This window comes from Ambystoma mexicanum, chromosome 5p, assembly GCF_040938575.1.
Source record: "Ambystoma mexicanum isolate Mex_15411 chromosome 5p, UKY_AmexF1_1, whole genome shotgun sequence".
NCBI classification, from domain to species: Eukaryota; Metazoa; Chordata; class Amphibia; order Caudata; family Ambystomatidae; genus Ambystoma; species Ambystoma mexicanum.
The window spans coordinates 447,229,041-447,242,946 of NC_090930.1; the positions used below are offsets into that span (position 1 = coordinate 447,229,041).

Genomic DNA, 13,906 nt, shown 5'->3' on the forward strand with positions numbered 1-13,906 from the left:
AATGGACCAAATCTTCATCTGCACCCATATCGCAATTACATTTCACTGGGGCCTTTAGCAAGGTGGTTCATTTTGCCAGTGGCACTAGGTTTAGCCTGGTCTTAAAAGTTGTCTTACATCTGGGGATTCCAGGCCCGGAACAGGCCTGTAGTAGACACACACACTTTGTACTGCACAAAAATTAGGAATGATGGTAAAGCATGGAGTTTTTTTTAAATCCGCTGCCAGCAATCTTTCTCTGGACAAGATTTCAATTTCTGTTTTGGCTTGGGCAGGATTAGGCCATCCTCTTCCAGCCAGGAACTAGTCCAAGAGCCTGCATCCAGTCACGTACCAGATTGGCCAATATACTTCCAAGCAGGTTTCCATTACTGAAAATCCTAGCTGTAAATTTGAGTTTTTTAACTCTGCTAATTTCATTTTAGTCAAGTAAGCCAATCGTCTAGCTTGTGCCTGGCACGTAATGCTCCGAATCCCCAGGTATATTCTCAGGACACCCCTCAGGCAACCGGGAGAGAGCCCAAATACTTGGCACCAGAAATTGAACTGGACAACATCAGTCCCTTTTAGTTCCCACTTTACGGTCTTCTTTTCCCACGCAAAAGTCACAATCTTAGTTTTAGCGTTATTAATATGATACTAATTTGTAAAAAAAAAAAAATGTAATACACAGCGGCAAAAAAAAACAAAAAAAAACTGCTGAGTAAGGCCAACAAAAAAACAGCCAATAAAGTAGAAAAACATGCCACATGTGAAAATGTTTAAATAAAAAAATGTGTGTAATTTGAGATGTTGTTCACCAGAGGAAAGTTGGATCAATGAGAATAGATGGGACTGTACAGTTCTCACCAGGAAACTACTTGATGAACATTTCTGTTTATGACGAGGAAATTGAAGATCTAGTGGCAAAGCAATTATCTTGGATCACGTTCTTACACAAGCATTCCAAGATGGCCACCGTACTTTGAAGATGTGCGTGCGGGTGCTCCGGTCCTGTCATAAGCGATTATTCTGCAAGGATTACCCTGAAGCTGGTGACCCTTTTTACAGATGGTGCTAGGAGAGCTTCTGGAGCGGTGCAGAAATCGGACAAGCCGTTCACGAAATTGTAGCAGGACCCTGGGCAGGGACGGTGAACAGCAGGTTCGTTTTTTCTCCAAAAATGTTTTAGGCTGGCGTCGCCGGATGGGTGTGGCTTATCCAGGTCTGCGGTGTTGGCTCGCCTGGTTATCCCCTCGGTGGGGCTCCCGCTCATACTGGACTATTGAAGCTAGATACTAGAGCGTGTGGGGCCATAGATGGTGAGGCTGGGCATCACCTTTGCCACTGTATGAAGGTGAGATAAGAATCTGTAGACCCGTAGCAGAACCCATAGGCTTGCAAGAACTGGGAGCGGCCGGACTGGAAGTGGGCCCGATCAGCAGTTATCCCCCACATAGCAGCATTTGGTCTTTTTGCGCAGCAACAGTATCGGAGCTGGAATGGTGTGGGAAGCATGGTCCCGGACGTAGTGAGCGTATTACTGTAAGTTATTAAGGGTTTCATTAGACCCCCCCTAGATGAGGTATAAACCCACTATTCATACTTTGTTACCCAATTGAGTTTAGCAGCCCACTTCAGTTACATACAGGCATCCACGGTTGTCTCCAGGGGGGCAGAATATTGTTTCCTGCTTCTGCTTCAATGTCACCAAAGCCCTAGGCAGGAATTGGGCCTTCCTGTGACACCTGAAGAATGTTTATTGTGTAACTGTGAACCTATAAGTCACTTTATCATCAATTTTATACAGTGAGCATATGAAGTTACAAACAAAAATCAAACAATATCTGGGAACTGCATATTAACATTTAAAAGCTTAATCAAGGGGCATTAGCTGGACACCGGGCCTGTCATGCTAATTAACACAATGGTAGGACAAGCAGCAGTCCACCAGACGAGATCTAATTCATTTTCGGACTCTAGGCTAAAGACTCTACCACACCTGTCTCTACAAGTTCATTGGAAGTAGTTCCTTTATCCAAGCCACATTCTGAAGAGTTATCCATGGCTGCCACCAAAGAGGATTTTTCAAAAAGCTTTCAGGACTTGCAATTAACGTCGTCTGCCTCCTTTCAATTGCAGTTTTCTACGTTTACATCAGAGATTAGGTAGTCATTAACATACTTTAGTAATGAAATCTCTGTATTGGGATATCGAGTTCACACAAACGAGTGAGCAATACAAGAACTCGCACAGGAAAGTAAACAAGCAGATGTGGCAATAGAAGACCTCACAAGGGTAGCACACAAACTAACTGCAATGCGAGGATTTGGAAAATAGATCCCCGTGGCTCAAACATCCACATTAAAAATCTCCCTGAAACAGTGACAGACTTGGAACTTAAAGACGCTTTCACACATTTTCTCGGACCTACTACCAGGGGATGAACCAGATACAATCAAGCTGGACAGAGTGCACAGGTTGGGCCCAAAGAGAATGGAACCCGGTGCCCCCCTGCGAGATGTTCTTGCTGCTTGTGCATTATACCCACAAAAAGAGCAAATTCTAAAGGAGGCTAGGAACGCGACCCCAATCACAACGGGTCCGAGATACAATTGTACCAAGATCTTTCGCAAATAACCCTTCAAAAATGCAGAGATATCCAATTGGTGGTGAAAACATTACAGTCACGTGGGATTAAATACAGATGGACTTTTCCATTTGGCTTGTTTTTTTTGTTGAAGGACGAGACATTGAATAACCTCCCACGAAGCAGGAATAGCTAAACTTCAAATAGATGAGGACACTACTACAGGCCCAGCGGAAAAAGCTACAGCCCAGACTACCACACAGCCCACTCCTTGGGCAAGTTCATTCTGCGATCAACAAGGGTGTAGAAACAGGGCCGCACAGAAAGACAATTGGAGATCTCGCCTTGAAGGTCCGGTTCCAAAGGCTTTGCCATAGACTTGTCATGATGAATATGAAACTACGGACAGAAACTGGTCATCCTAACTTAAGAGTTGTCGGAGCATAACATCTTGGACTCAATCTGTTCAGGTAACAGATGGGAGTTTTAGGATACCCCGCACTTTACCCTCGGGCAAATGTTGACTCACAGGATAACCTAGGTACTGTGGCTCACATCTGGGGACCGTAGAGTAGGAGGGGGGCAGTGGGACCATTTCTAGCACAGACTGCGATTGCTGCTCCCATTATTCCTATACAAGGTAAGCGTAAAGCCCATAACTATGCTACCATACCGCTGCACATTAGTCCAGTTACAATCAGGAATGTACGACTCGGAGCGCGCATGCCCGCCCACTTGCTCTCCACAACCATTGCAGGTTTGCGCAGCAGACATGGCCGCCTGGGATCGAGAATCTACCGGCAATATACTCCAAGACCCCGGGCCTCCACAACCCCAGCTCCCATGTCTGCTCACGCCCCTTCAGAGCTCCCGGCCTCCTCCAACGGGGCCACAGACAGGGCACACACTCGCTCCCACTACCCCTGCAAGGACCTCTGCGCACCACATGGGTCGCTAACCAGCCCCACTACAACAGTATCCAGCCTCATGAGGCTATTAACTCAAACTATCAGCAACAGCCACTGGCTACCCGTTAAAGAATCATCTTTAAAACTCTTGGCCTGACCCACAAGTGCCTACACGATTAAGCCGCCCCCTTACCTTGCCAATAGGTTCTCCAAACCTGCTGCTTCCAGATCCACATACTCCAACACTTTAATCGTACCCAGAACATGCAGAGTCTGCGCTGGTGGTTCTAGCTTCCCTGCCGTGGCTGCCACCACCTGGAACGCCCTTTCACCCCACATCAGGCAAATTGACTCCCATGCTTCCTTTCGCAAAGCCATCAAAACCAGCCTGTTTGTGTAACCTGCCTGTACCTGTAGTCACTCTTTGGGTGGCCAAGTATCTATATGTGTAATCATGTACCGTAGCTATGAATGTCCTTGGGCGGCTTCACTGTAACCCTTTAAGCCAGCCCTCGTTCTCAGCGCCTTGATGCCAGTGGGCTGTAGGGCACTTTAAAAATACAAATAAATAAACAGTTGGGGTAGGAAATGTTAGTGGTTGGGGGAGGGCTTGGGGGGGGCATAGCGCATGAGGCACCAAATTTTATGCACAGATTCAGACAGTTGATAGCTTGACTGTGGGCTTTGTCAATACATAGCATTCAGGGGCCTGATGCTCCATATTAGGGGCCTAAACACCACGCTCAAGCAGAGGAAACTTGAGGCACTACTGGGGTGCAGCCAACCGGATTTGGTGGCGTTTTAGGAGACTCATATCTGTGAATTGGATAGACACAAATTTTGTCTCCGCCATTACCCTATTATTTTGCAAGCGAATGCTGCGGGGAAAGTCCCAGGGGTGCCACCAGCAATCACGCCTGGCATCCCAATCAAAGTGATACATACTAAGGCCCATAAAGATGGTCGCCATGTTTTCGTGGTTGTGGCGTTTGTGTCCAATACTCCAGCAGTGGCATCATTATATGAAGGACTATATAAAAAACACTAGGGACTGTTTAGGGATTGCCTACTGTGGGTTGCCCAATTCAATAGTCACACTTAGGAAACACAGTTTCTTTACCAGGGTAGATTTAGGTGAGCACGGGTCTCTGGCTTGGCTTTCAAGCGCGTGTGGGTGCACTATGTCGTGCTAAAAAACACATGTTGGGCCACTGTAGGCTGGCCATATGTCTGCTGCTCTATAGATGAAAAAGACTGAAATCATTAATAGGTTTTCTCCGTCAAGCAGGTGCAGATATGTTATAAAAATAATGGAGAATGTTCTTCTGTGTATTCCTCTCTTTCAATTTCTTAGTATTGCTGGACACTCAGGGTTCATTGGTAAAGGGATCCTTATTAAGAATACACCGACTTAGGTCAGGTCATTCATCAGCCGACCTGTTTCTGTGGTACAGGGTGGCTAAACCACATTCCTCAGGGCTCTACAGAGGGCATCAAACACTGTGCCTTCTTGGTTACAATAGCAGCGTTGTCTGCGCTAGTTTGAATCCTTTACCTGATAACACTGCATTTGTGATATAGGCTTACCCTTTCCATATAGTTGGTAGTTCTATGCACAGATGTGTGAGGCAGCCTGGGACCTAGGGGCCAAATACATATTTATAAGTACATAGTCACACTAGCCAAAGCAAGCACTAATGATTGCGATCTAGCATTTGGAAACCAAAAATGCAATTAAATCACTGTGGAGGTGGCTGCGCACTTGCGTGCCAGCTCCTTCTGCAAATCTACCTCGCGGACGGGATCCGATCGTGCGATCCCGTCCACGTTCTCACTGGTACGCCGAGCGCATGTCTGTCTCCCCCGCTAGTCGGGGAAAGACTCTGAGTGTCAGCTATGAGAGCAGGGGCTTACCTCCTGCTCATGTCCGAGGGGTCTAGCAGGCCGTGCGCAAGGAGTTCGACGCTGCGGCTCGGCATGACCCCTCTGTTTATGGTTGTCTGGCGCCACGTGAGAGCTGCACAAAATGGCCGACTAGAATTGTACAAGCGGCATCCATTTTTGAGTCAGGCAAAAGAATCTTACCAACTGCAACAGTTGCAATGTAATTTACATCATCACGTGTCCATGCATCAAGCGCTATGTGGGCATGACAATGCAACTTATTAGAACACGCCTTGCCGAACATAGGTCATGCATGCAAACCAAGAAAACCACAGCACCAATGGTGGAACATTTCCTTGAACAGCAACACAACCCATCGTACTTCACATGGTCCATCATCGAAAAAATGAAGTACCCATAAGGGGCGGCAACATTCATGACCTCCTTTACAGAAGAGAACAGCTCTGGATCTTCCACCTGAAGACCGACAAGACTGGCCTTAACGAACCAACCAGTTGGCAGACCCTAGCCACACTGAAGAATAGGAGTACCCTATACAGACACTACTGAATGCCAGTAAGTAGACTATAGACATTGAGTTTTGAAGTCTCTGGACTCAACTGTGCTTAAAGTCTTTCCCATAAAACAGCTGTACGAGACGGCCATAAGTGAGGAATGACTTTTGGCTGCAATTCCACAACACGGTGCTTGGCTGCCGCAGGAGCTGTGTTCATGTAATTGGTGGTATAGGGTCGTATTCTTACAATGGGACATGCAGATCCTGCTTTGGCTAGCTAACCACAGCCATATGATACGGCTGACGTTTACAGTGTGCCCTATCGTAAGGAATACCAGCATCCCCGCTAGGATGTACCTTCTGAACGTAATGTGATATGACCACGAGCATGTCACCACGAGCCTCGGCTGGACTGCTCTAAGAATTCACAATAGCGGTACACAGGAACTTCCAGTACCCTTGAACATGCAGCGAGTAAATGTACAACAGGCATGAGTACATTAAATAATGGCCCCGTACATTTACAGCCAGTTAGCCTGACTCGAAAATGGATGCCGATAGTCCAATTCTAGTCGGCCATTTTGTGCAGCTCTCACGTGAAGCCCAGCTACGCCATGACAACCATAAACAGAGGGGTCTGGCGAACCGCAGCGTCGAGAACTCCTCGCGCGCGGCCCGCTAGACCCCCCCCCTCGGACACGAGAAGGAGGTAAGCCCCTGCTCGCATAGCTGACGCTCAGAGTCTTTACCCGACTAGCGGGGGAGACAGACACACACTCAGGGTACCAGTGAGAACGGGGATAGGATTGCACGATCGGATCCCGTCCGTGAGGTATATTTGTAGAAGGAGCTGGCACGCAAGTGCGCGCCCACCTCCACAGTGATTTATTGCAATATTGGTTTCCAAATGCTAGATCGCAATCATTAGTGCTTGCTTTGGCTAGTGTGACTATGTACTTGTAAAACTTTATTGAATATTGTATTTGGCCTCTAGGTCCCAGGCCGCCTCACCCATCCGTGCATATAACGACCAACTACATGGAAAGGGTAAGCCTCCCCTTCCTCATATATTGTATCACAAATGCAGTGTTAAATAACCACCACATGAGAGGTTGTAAAATGGGAACTGTTCCCCCCTTTTTTCTCCCCCCCCTTCCTGTCATCCTTACAGGTAGAGGATTCAAACTAACGCAGACAACGCTGCTATTGTAGCCAAGAAGGCATGCAGTTTAATGCCCTCTGTACAACTCTGAGGAATGTGGTTTAGCCACCCTGTACCACAGAAACCGGTCGGCTGATGAATGACCTGACCTAGTGCCCAACAAGATTGCACAGAGTCAGTGTATTCTTAATAAGGATCCTTTTACCAATGAACCCTGAGGGTCCAGCAATACTAAGAAATTGAAAGAGGAATCCACAGAATAACATTCTCTTCATTATTTTTATAACATATCTGCACCAGCTTGATGGAGAAAACCTATTAAAGATTTCAGTCTTTTTCATCTATAGAGCAGCAAACACATGGCCAGCCCACAGTGGCCCAACATGTGTTTTTTAGCACGCCATAGTAGACCCACACGCACTTGAAAGCCAAGCCAGAGACACGTGCTCACCATCTTTATATGAAGGCCAGGCAGGGTTCCTAAATGACACTTACACAATTGGAATCTTTCATGGAGGGAGAAATAGTACTTTAATATTGCCTGTAACCCTCTATGCGATCGTAGCACTACTACTCGCTATGCCCGACCACCCCCCTCCAGTAAACTAAGGCAAACATTTGCATAGATGTCCCTGGTAGATATTTGAATGCCACTAGAGCGGCCAGACAGGTTTATTCCCATGTACATCGCTCATTTTCACATATTGATTATGCTTGGGCCTCCATTCCACTGTTAGGATGCGTGCAGCAGATTATATGTAACACAATAACACTGTCAGACCATGCTCCAATTTCCATAGAGATCAATATCCCACAGACTTTGTAGGCTTTGAGATTTCTGCATGACCTTTTGAGGGATCAGGTAGTCAGAGATAGAACATAAAATTGGGGAGTTTTTTTTATCTCCACTCTTCCAGGGAGATCACTCCGAATGTGACCTGGGATGCCTTCAAAGCAGCTTTAGGTGGCACTCTGATAGCTGAAGGGGCCACTAGACAAACAAAAAAGGCACTGAAATTAAACCTGGAGGAAGAGCTAAAATCAGCAATGAAAAAAATGAAATCAAACACGGGTGTACAAAAAATCTATAAAATGGCAACGGGAAGGTTAAATCTCTTTAATATCATACAAAAGAAACAGGAAAGGCCCCGTTATACCCTAGACAAAAATATTACATAAAAGCTAAGACAGATCATCTCCTGGCCAGACAACTCCGGCAGAAAGCTGCATTTCAAATCATAAAACAGATTCGGCTCCGTCAAGTGAGATCTGTTGAGAAACTCCCAAAATTATTTCAAAATTCCATACATTTTACACCAATTTATATCAATCAGAACTTCTTGATTCACGGCACCAAAAGGTGTACTTAGACGCAGTCACTATTCCCCATATATTAGTAGCAGATTGTCACTTGCTGAACCTGGATATAACTCTGGATGAAGTTGATGGGGTTATACTTAATCTTCCTTTAAACAAAGCACCAGGTCCAGATGGATATCCAGCTTTGAGCGTACCGAATATTTGATGCCTTTGCTAATAAACCCGGACCAATCAGGCTTCATAAAACAACGGCACAAACATGACAATATTAAGAGAACGTGCAATATATTGGAGAAAGTTGAAAATGTCTTTCACAAGGGCCAACCAAATAAAGAGACGGACCGTAAGGGAAGTTGAGGAAAGTTCAAATAGTTCTGACCAAGGAGCCATGCATTTGACTCTTGCTGGAAAACACCTTCAGAATGGTGTAAAGACCACCAGAAAGCAAAGACAGGTTGTCCAGAACATTTGCTAACAAGGGTTTACTGGCGACTGGTAATACAAGGAGTACAGAAAAGACAGTACCCAGGGGACCATTAGCCAATCCCATGGAACTAAAAATGAGAAACTCTACTGTGTTAGCCGACGGGGTGAACCATATAGAGAATACCCCAACACTAGAGAGAATATTGACCATGGACGATGGCCCGATATTGAACCGTAATAATGTGCTGCATCTTTTTCATCATATACCAAAGTTAAGAGCAATTGAATCTGTTGAAATTACTGTAGTTGAATTTATCAATTAAAAACAACAAGATTGGGTGCGTTTGCATATAAGATCAACCTTAATTTGAAATTTGTTACGTGACTAGACGCAGCAGCATCCCTGCATCCTTTGCTATATCAGCGTAAAAACTAGTTCCTCTAGAACGCAAAAGATCGGGATGGGGTACGAGATAAGGAGCCAAAGTCAAGTGTGGGGGCTGATCAGGTGAACCCACAAATAGATTTTTAAAAATTCCTCTTCCCCCATTATGATAACCAAGCCATCAAAGTCTCACTGAGGAATGATGGGGAACCCCCTAAAGATAACTTTCAGTAGTAATAACTAAGAACGATTGTAGAAAAAAGGAATGATAAATCAAATTTGGGAAAGGTCGATTGCAGGGATAGGCTGGCTGGCGCAATGACATCTCATGACAAAAGCCATCTCCGGCTGAGTCGATTACTATGGGTTCCTGTAACACCAGCGGTCCCCCCCTGTACCCTGTCCACCTGGTTCAGGTGGGTGGGGGACAGCACAGACCATAGTCACCTGGCTCTCAGCGTACATCTGCTGATCATGCTGAGGGACGCCCTGGTCTCCCCTGCTACTGTAGCAGGCTGCCTCTGGCCTTTCTATGATACTACTGGGAACATTGCTTCCTTATTGTGTGGCAGAATTGGTTAGATTACCTTGATGCCGTCCCGGTATTCGGCTTACTGCACTTTGAGGGGTCTACAGTAAATTCAGGGTGCATCAATTCCGTCCCCATGAGTCCATGCGCAGCCATAAGACAGGTCAAAAGCTGGAGTTGATCAAGACCCATTCTTACTAAAGCAAAGAGTGAAATACCACATAGCTGCTTTCGTACTAGTATACCAAGAAGGTCTATATGTCCAATATAAAGTAGAAGGAAGATCTATACCTTACTTACTGTGTATAGGAGGTACAAGCAAGTCCGATCTGCGTGTGGATAGTCTTCCTGATGTACCTGCAAAGAGACAGTGAAAGCGGTAGGGATAGCTAATATTACAGTAGTACACACTGATCACAGAATGACTCACAATTACATTGGGCTCTATAACTGTTACACATGTCCTACCTCCCCAGCCAACCGGTTAGGTATTTACTATGTAAACTCTGATGCACTATTTATTTATTTCTTATAAGGCGCTACATGCCTGTGGGCCTCAGAGTGCTCCAACAGAAGATGGATGTGAAATAGAGAAAGAAAGAACAGACAGGGGAGAGTGGGGACAGGTTTGTTTCTATTCAGGCCAGTTGAACAGTAATGTATTTACATTTCTCTTAAACATTGTCAATGATTGAAATGTTTTGATATTCAGGGACAAGGCATTCCATTCACGTGGAGCATTGCATTCAAAGCTGGAGTCAGCAAGCTTTTTTATATGAGATTGTGCCTGGTTAAGCTGAAGCATGTCAGAGGAGCGTAGCACTCTGCCAGATGATTTCCTTTCTAACCTTTTAGGGCGCACTTAAATTCTGGCCATTATAGGTGAGAGAATGTTATGTCTAATTCTCTGCTTCACCGGAAGCCAGTGCAATTGCCTCTTGAAAGTAGTGACATGATCATGTCTGGCTAAGCCAAACATAGCCCGAGTAGTTTGAAGATGATGTAGGTTGCCTTGAGAAGTGCTGATCAATAGACTGTTACAATAATCTAATTGTGAGTTTATTTGTGAGGATGCCAGAAGAGATCTGTTTTTTATTGAGAGGTATGGCCTGATCTGGTGGAGCTGTTTAATTACATGATCAGCGAATCTGAGATATCTATTTCTTCATTGAAAGATCGGTATCCAAAATACGGTGATTATATTACCCGCAACCTCAAAAAAGGCATATTGAGAGTTGAGTTTCTTAATCAAGGACCATGGGCCATAATAAGCAGCTTGGTTTTTGAGTCATTGAGCGCTAATGAGTTGTGTGCAATCCAGGCTTGGATTTCGAGATAAACATAATTCAAAGTTGCAACATCCTCCTGATAGTTGCCAGACAACTTGAACAGGATCTGGGTGTCATTGGCATAATTAGAAAATTGAACACCCAGAAAGTCAAAAAGATTGAGAAATGGTCTGATGTAAATATTAAAGAGCATGGGAGACAAGCATGAGTCCTGCAGAACACTGCATGCGATAGATGTGGGTTTGCTTGAGCCCTCTAGGGGTTCTGGGTTCAAGAAAGGGTGCTATCCATTTGGCTGCACTTTCTGAGCAGTTGGAGATAGTTAACAGTCCATTGTGTAATAGACTGATCGATGATATCAAAAGCTGGCAAAATATCTAAACAATAAAGGCAGTGCAGGGTGCATTCTTTCTATAATTCCCACAATGTTTGACTAAAGATCCAAAAGAGACGTCTCTGTACCGTGCTGGGCTCGAAAGCCAGACTGGTGTGGATTTAGATGTTTATTTTCCTCAATGAATTTCTGGAACTGTGTATAGGCCACTATGTCAAATATTTCAAAAAATATGGGACATTGGCAATTGGCCTATAATTCCTGGGAGCTGCGGGATCAAGAGTGTCCTTTTTCAAGAGGGGAGTAACCCAAAAAACCTTCAAGGCGACAATTACTACGCCCGTCGAGAAGGAGGCGCTAATCATCCATGGATCCTTTTAATACGTAAAGGGGGCAAGAGTCCACTAAGCAGCATGTAGGTTTCATGTTCGAGACATTCTCGTTGACCTATTTTTCAGAGCAGTTACAAAATTTCGGGAGGGTAGCCGAAAAGGTCCTATGTTTACAATCAGTGTTGATGTAGTCCTTTTTGGTGTCATGGCTGGCCAGTTGGTTAAGGCTAGCTAGACGATGTCCAGCAATTTTGTTCATAAATTAGTCCTGGATTAATTGACACCAGACACAGTCTTTAGAGGAGGGAAAGTGGATGTATGATTTTCAAAATCTAACATTTTTAAATAATTCCTTTGAGTTGGATTTGGCTTTATCAATGCGAGCATTGTAGGTTTTATTTTTAGATTAAATTATGGTGCGCTTATACTTTTGAACCGATTTTTGATATTTTTCCAAGGTGATTGGGCGTGGATCCTTCCTCCATTCTCGTTCATTTTTTTAAAAATGATTTTTCTTGCCTCCACAATGATATCCCTAACCCAGGTTTTATTAGTGGTCTATGTATTGTGTCCTAGACAGGGTGTTCTTGAGCGTTCCCCGCAATAATGTTGAGGCCATTTTAGGGACCCTTCAAGTCACCCCAGATGAGGAATCATCAGACAAGGGAGAATAGTTGAAAGAATTCATTGATTCTATATAAACCGCCTTATGCTAAGTGCATGAAAATTAGATGGGTTATATTCACAATGCTGAACCTATCAATAGTATGGGGTTCATCCTTTTAAGGAACTTCCCAAGCATTCCTTAATACTCACAGAAACCAGAAGCACAACAAGGAATTACCCCCTCCATGTAAATAAAATTTCTTTTCAAATCACTTCTGAAAAAAAAGCATAATTGCCTGTACCACTGGCCCTTGTAAAACATTGATGGTCTGTTAAGAAGCCATGAAAGGGTATGCATCAGTTTGTTCAAGATCTGTGGGTCATTGATGTCATGGTAGTTCCCCCATTTCTCGTTGTGCCCAACTCTGCTGCCATCCTGTCTTGTATTCCCCCTACTCCTACATATTTTACTGTATTGGCCTTCTGCTCCATTTTCTTCTCAGTTCCCATACATGCGGAGAGACGGTATCTGTCCACATTTTCGAACGGGGGAATTCAGTACACCTAGACTAGGCTGCCCCAATAATATACTCCATTCCTACCCTGTTTTAGCAACAGTTAAAGAACTTCGACGACATTAAATTACCAGGACAGACAGTTTAGTATGTCGATGATTTACTAATAGCCTCACCTTCCAATGAGGCATGTTAACAGGACACCCAGTTGCTATTAACAGTGCTGGGTCAGAGAAGACAAACAGAAGCTGCAAATGTGTAGACAGAGGGAACATCACTTGGGACACAATATTTGAATGAGACTCCGAATAATAGTGTCTTCTGGGAAAGAGGCAGGGTATAAAAAAAATCACAGACCGTTACCCAGATGACAGCTATTTTGGTATCATAGGGTACTGCCGACAATGGATTCTAGCTTATGCTCAGATTGTTAAAAAATGAGCAACACTACAAATCGAGCCAGCAATATATAGCCATTACAACAGACTCCGGAGGTCGACTAGGCATTTAGGAGTGAAAAGAGAAGTTTGGAAGAAACTCCAGACCTAGGTCTTGCCTACTCCAAGAAGGGGTACACCTTATACTGTCACAAGAGAAAATGGTTTGGTCCATTTGTCTTAAACTAAAAACATGGGTGTCATTATAAATCAATAGCGTATTATAGTAAAGAACTAGATCTGGCCGAGTACTAGTTTGTTTATGGTCAGTGAGTGCTGCTGCGCTGGAGGTACAGCAGTATGAGAATATTGTCTTGAGTTCCTCCTTTCAAGTTGCTGTCCCACATTCAGTAGTCCCTTTATTGCTGAAAGCGAAGACTCAACCAATGTTAGTATCCTCGGCTACTACATTTGAAATCTTGCTTTTAAACTCTTTCAAAGTTAGTGATTAGATGCCTAGTGCTGAAACCAGCATCTCCGCTTCCTACCCCCCCCAGGACGGTGAACCACATGATACTGAGCCACATGACAATAACACCCTGAAGTGATTTAACAGATACTCTCTGCCTGAGGCTGATCTGACTTATTTTGTGTATGGGTCATATTACCTGAGCAAAAATGGGAAATTGCTGTCGTATGTGGGAGGTGGTGGAGAGCAGGAGGCTGCCTCAAGTTTCCTCTGTACAAATTGCA

The 13,906-nt window shown here is 44.5% G+C and overlaps 1 protein-coding gene across 4 annotated transcripts in view; it reads right to left on the minus strand.

Annotated features, from left to right (window-relative positions):
* Nucleotides 1-13,906, minus strand: part of WDR44 (WD repeat domain 44) — a 1,281,409-nt gene that overhangs the window by 1,116,589 nt on the left and 150,914 nt on the right. For 2 of the 4 annotated variants that reach the window (XM_069612854.1, XM_069612852.1), the window contains exon 2: nt 10,001-10,057. The exons of the other annotated variants lie outside the window; for them this stretch is intronic. In XM_069612854.1, coding sequence (XP_069468955.1) covers nt 10,001-10,057 — 57 coding nt within the window. The remainder of the gene's footprint in view (nt 1-10,000; nt 10,058-13,906) is intronic. 4 annotated transcript variants of the gene reach the window in all.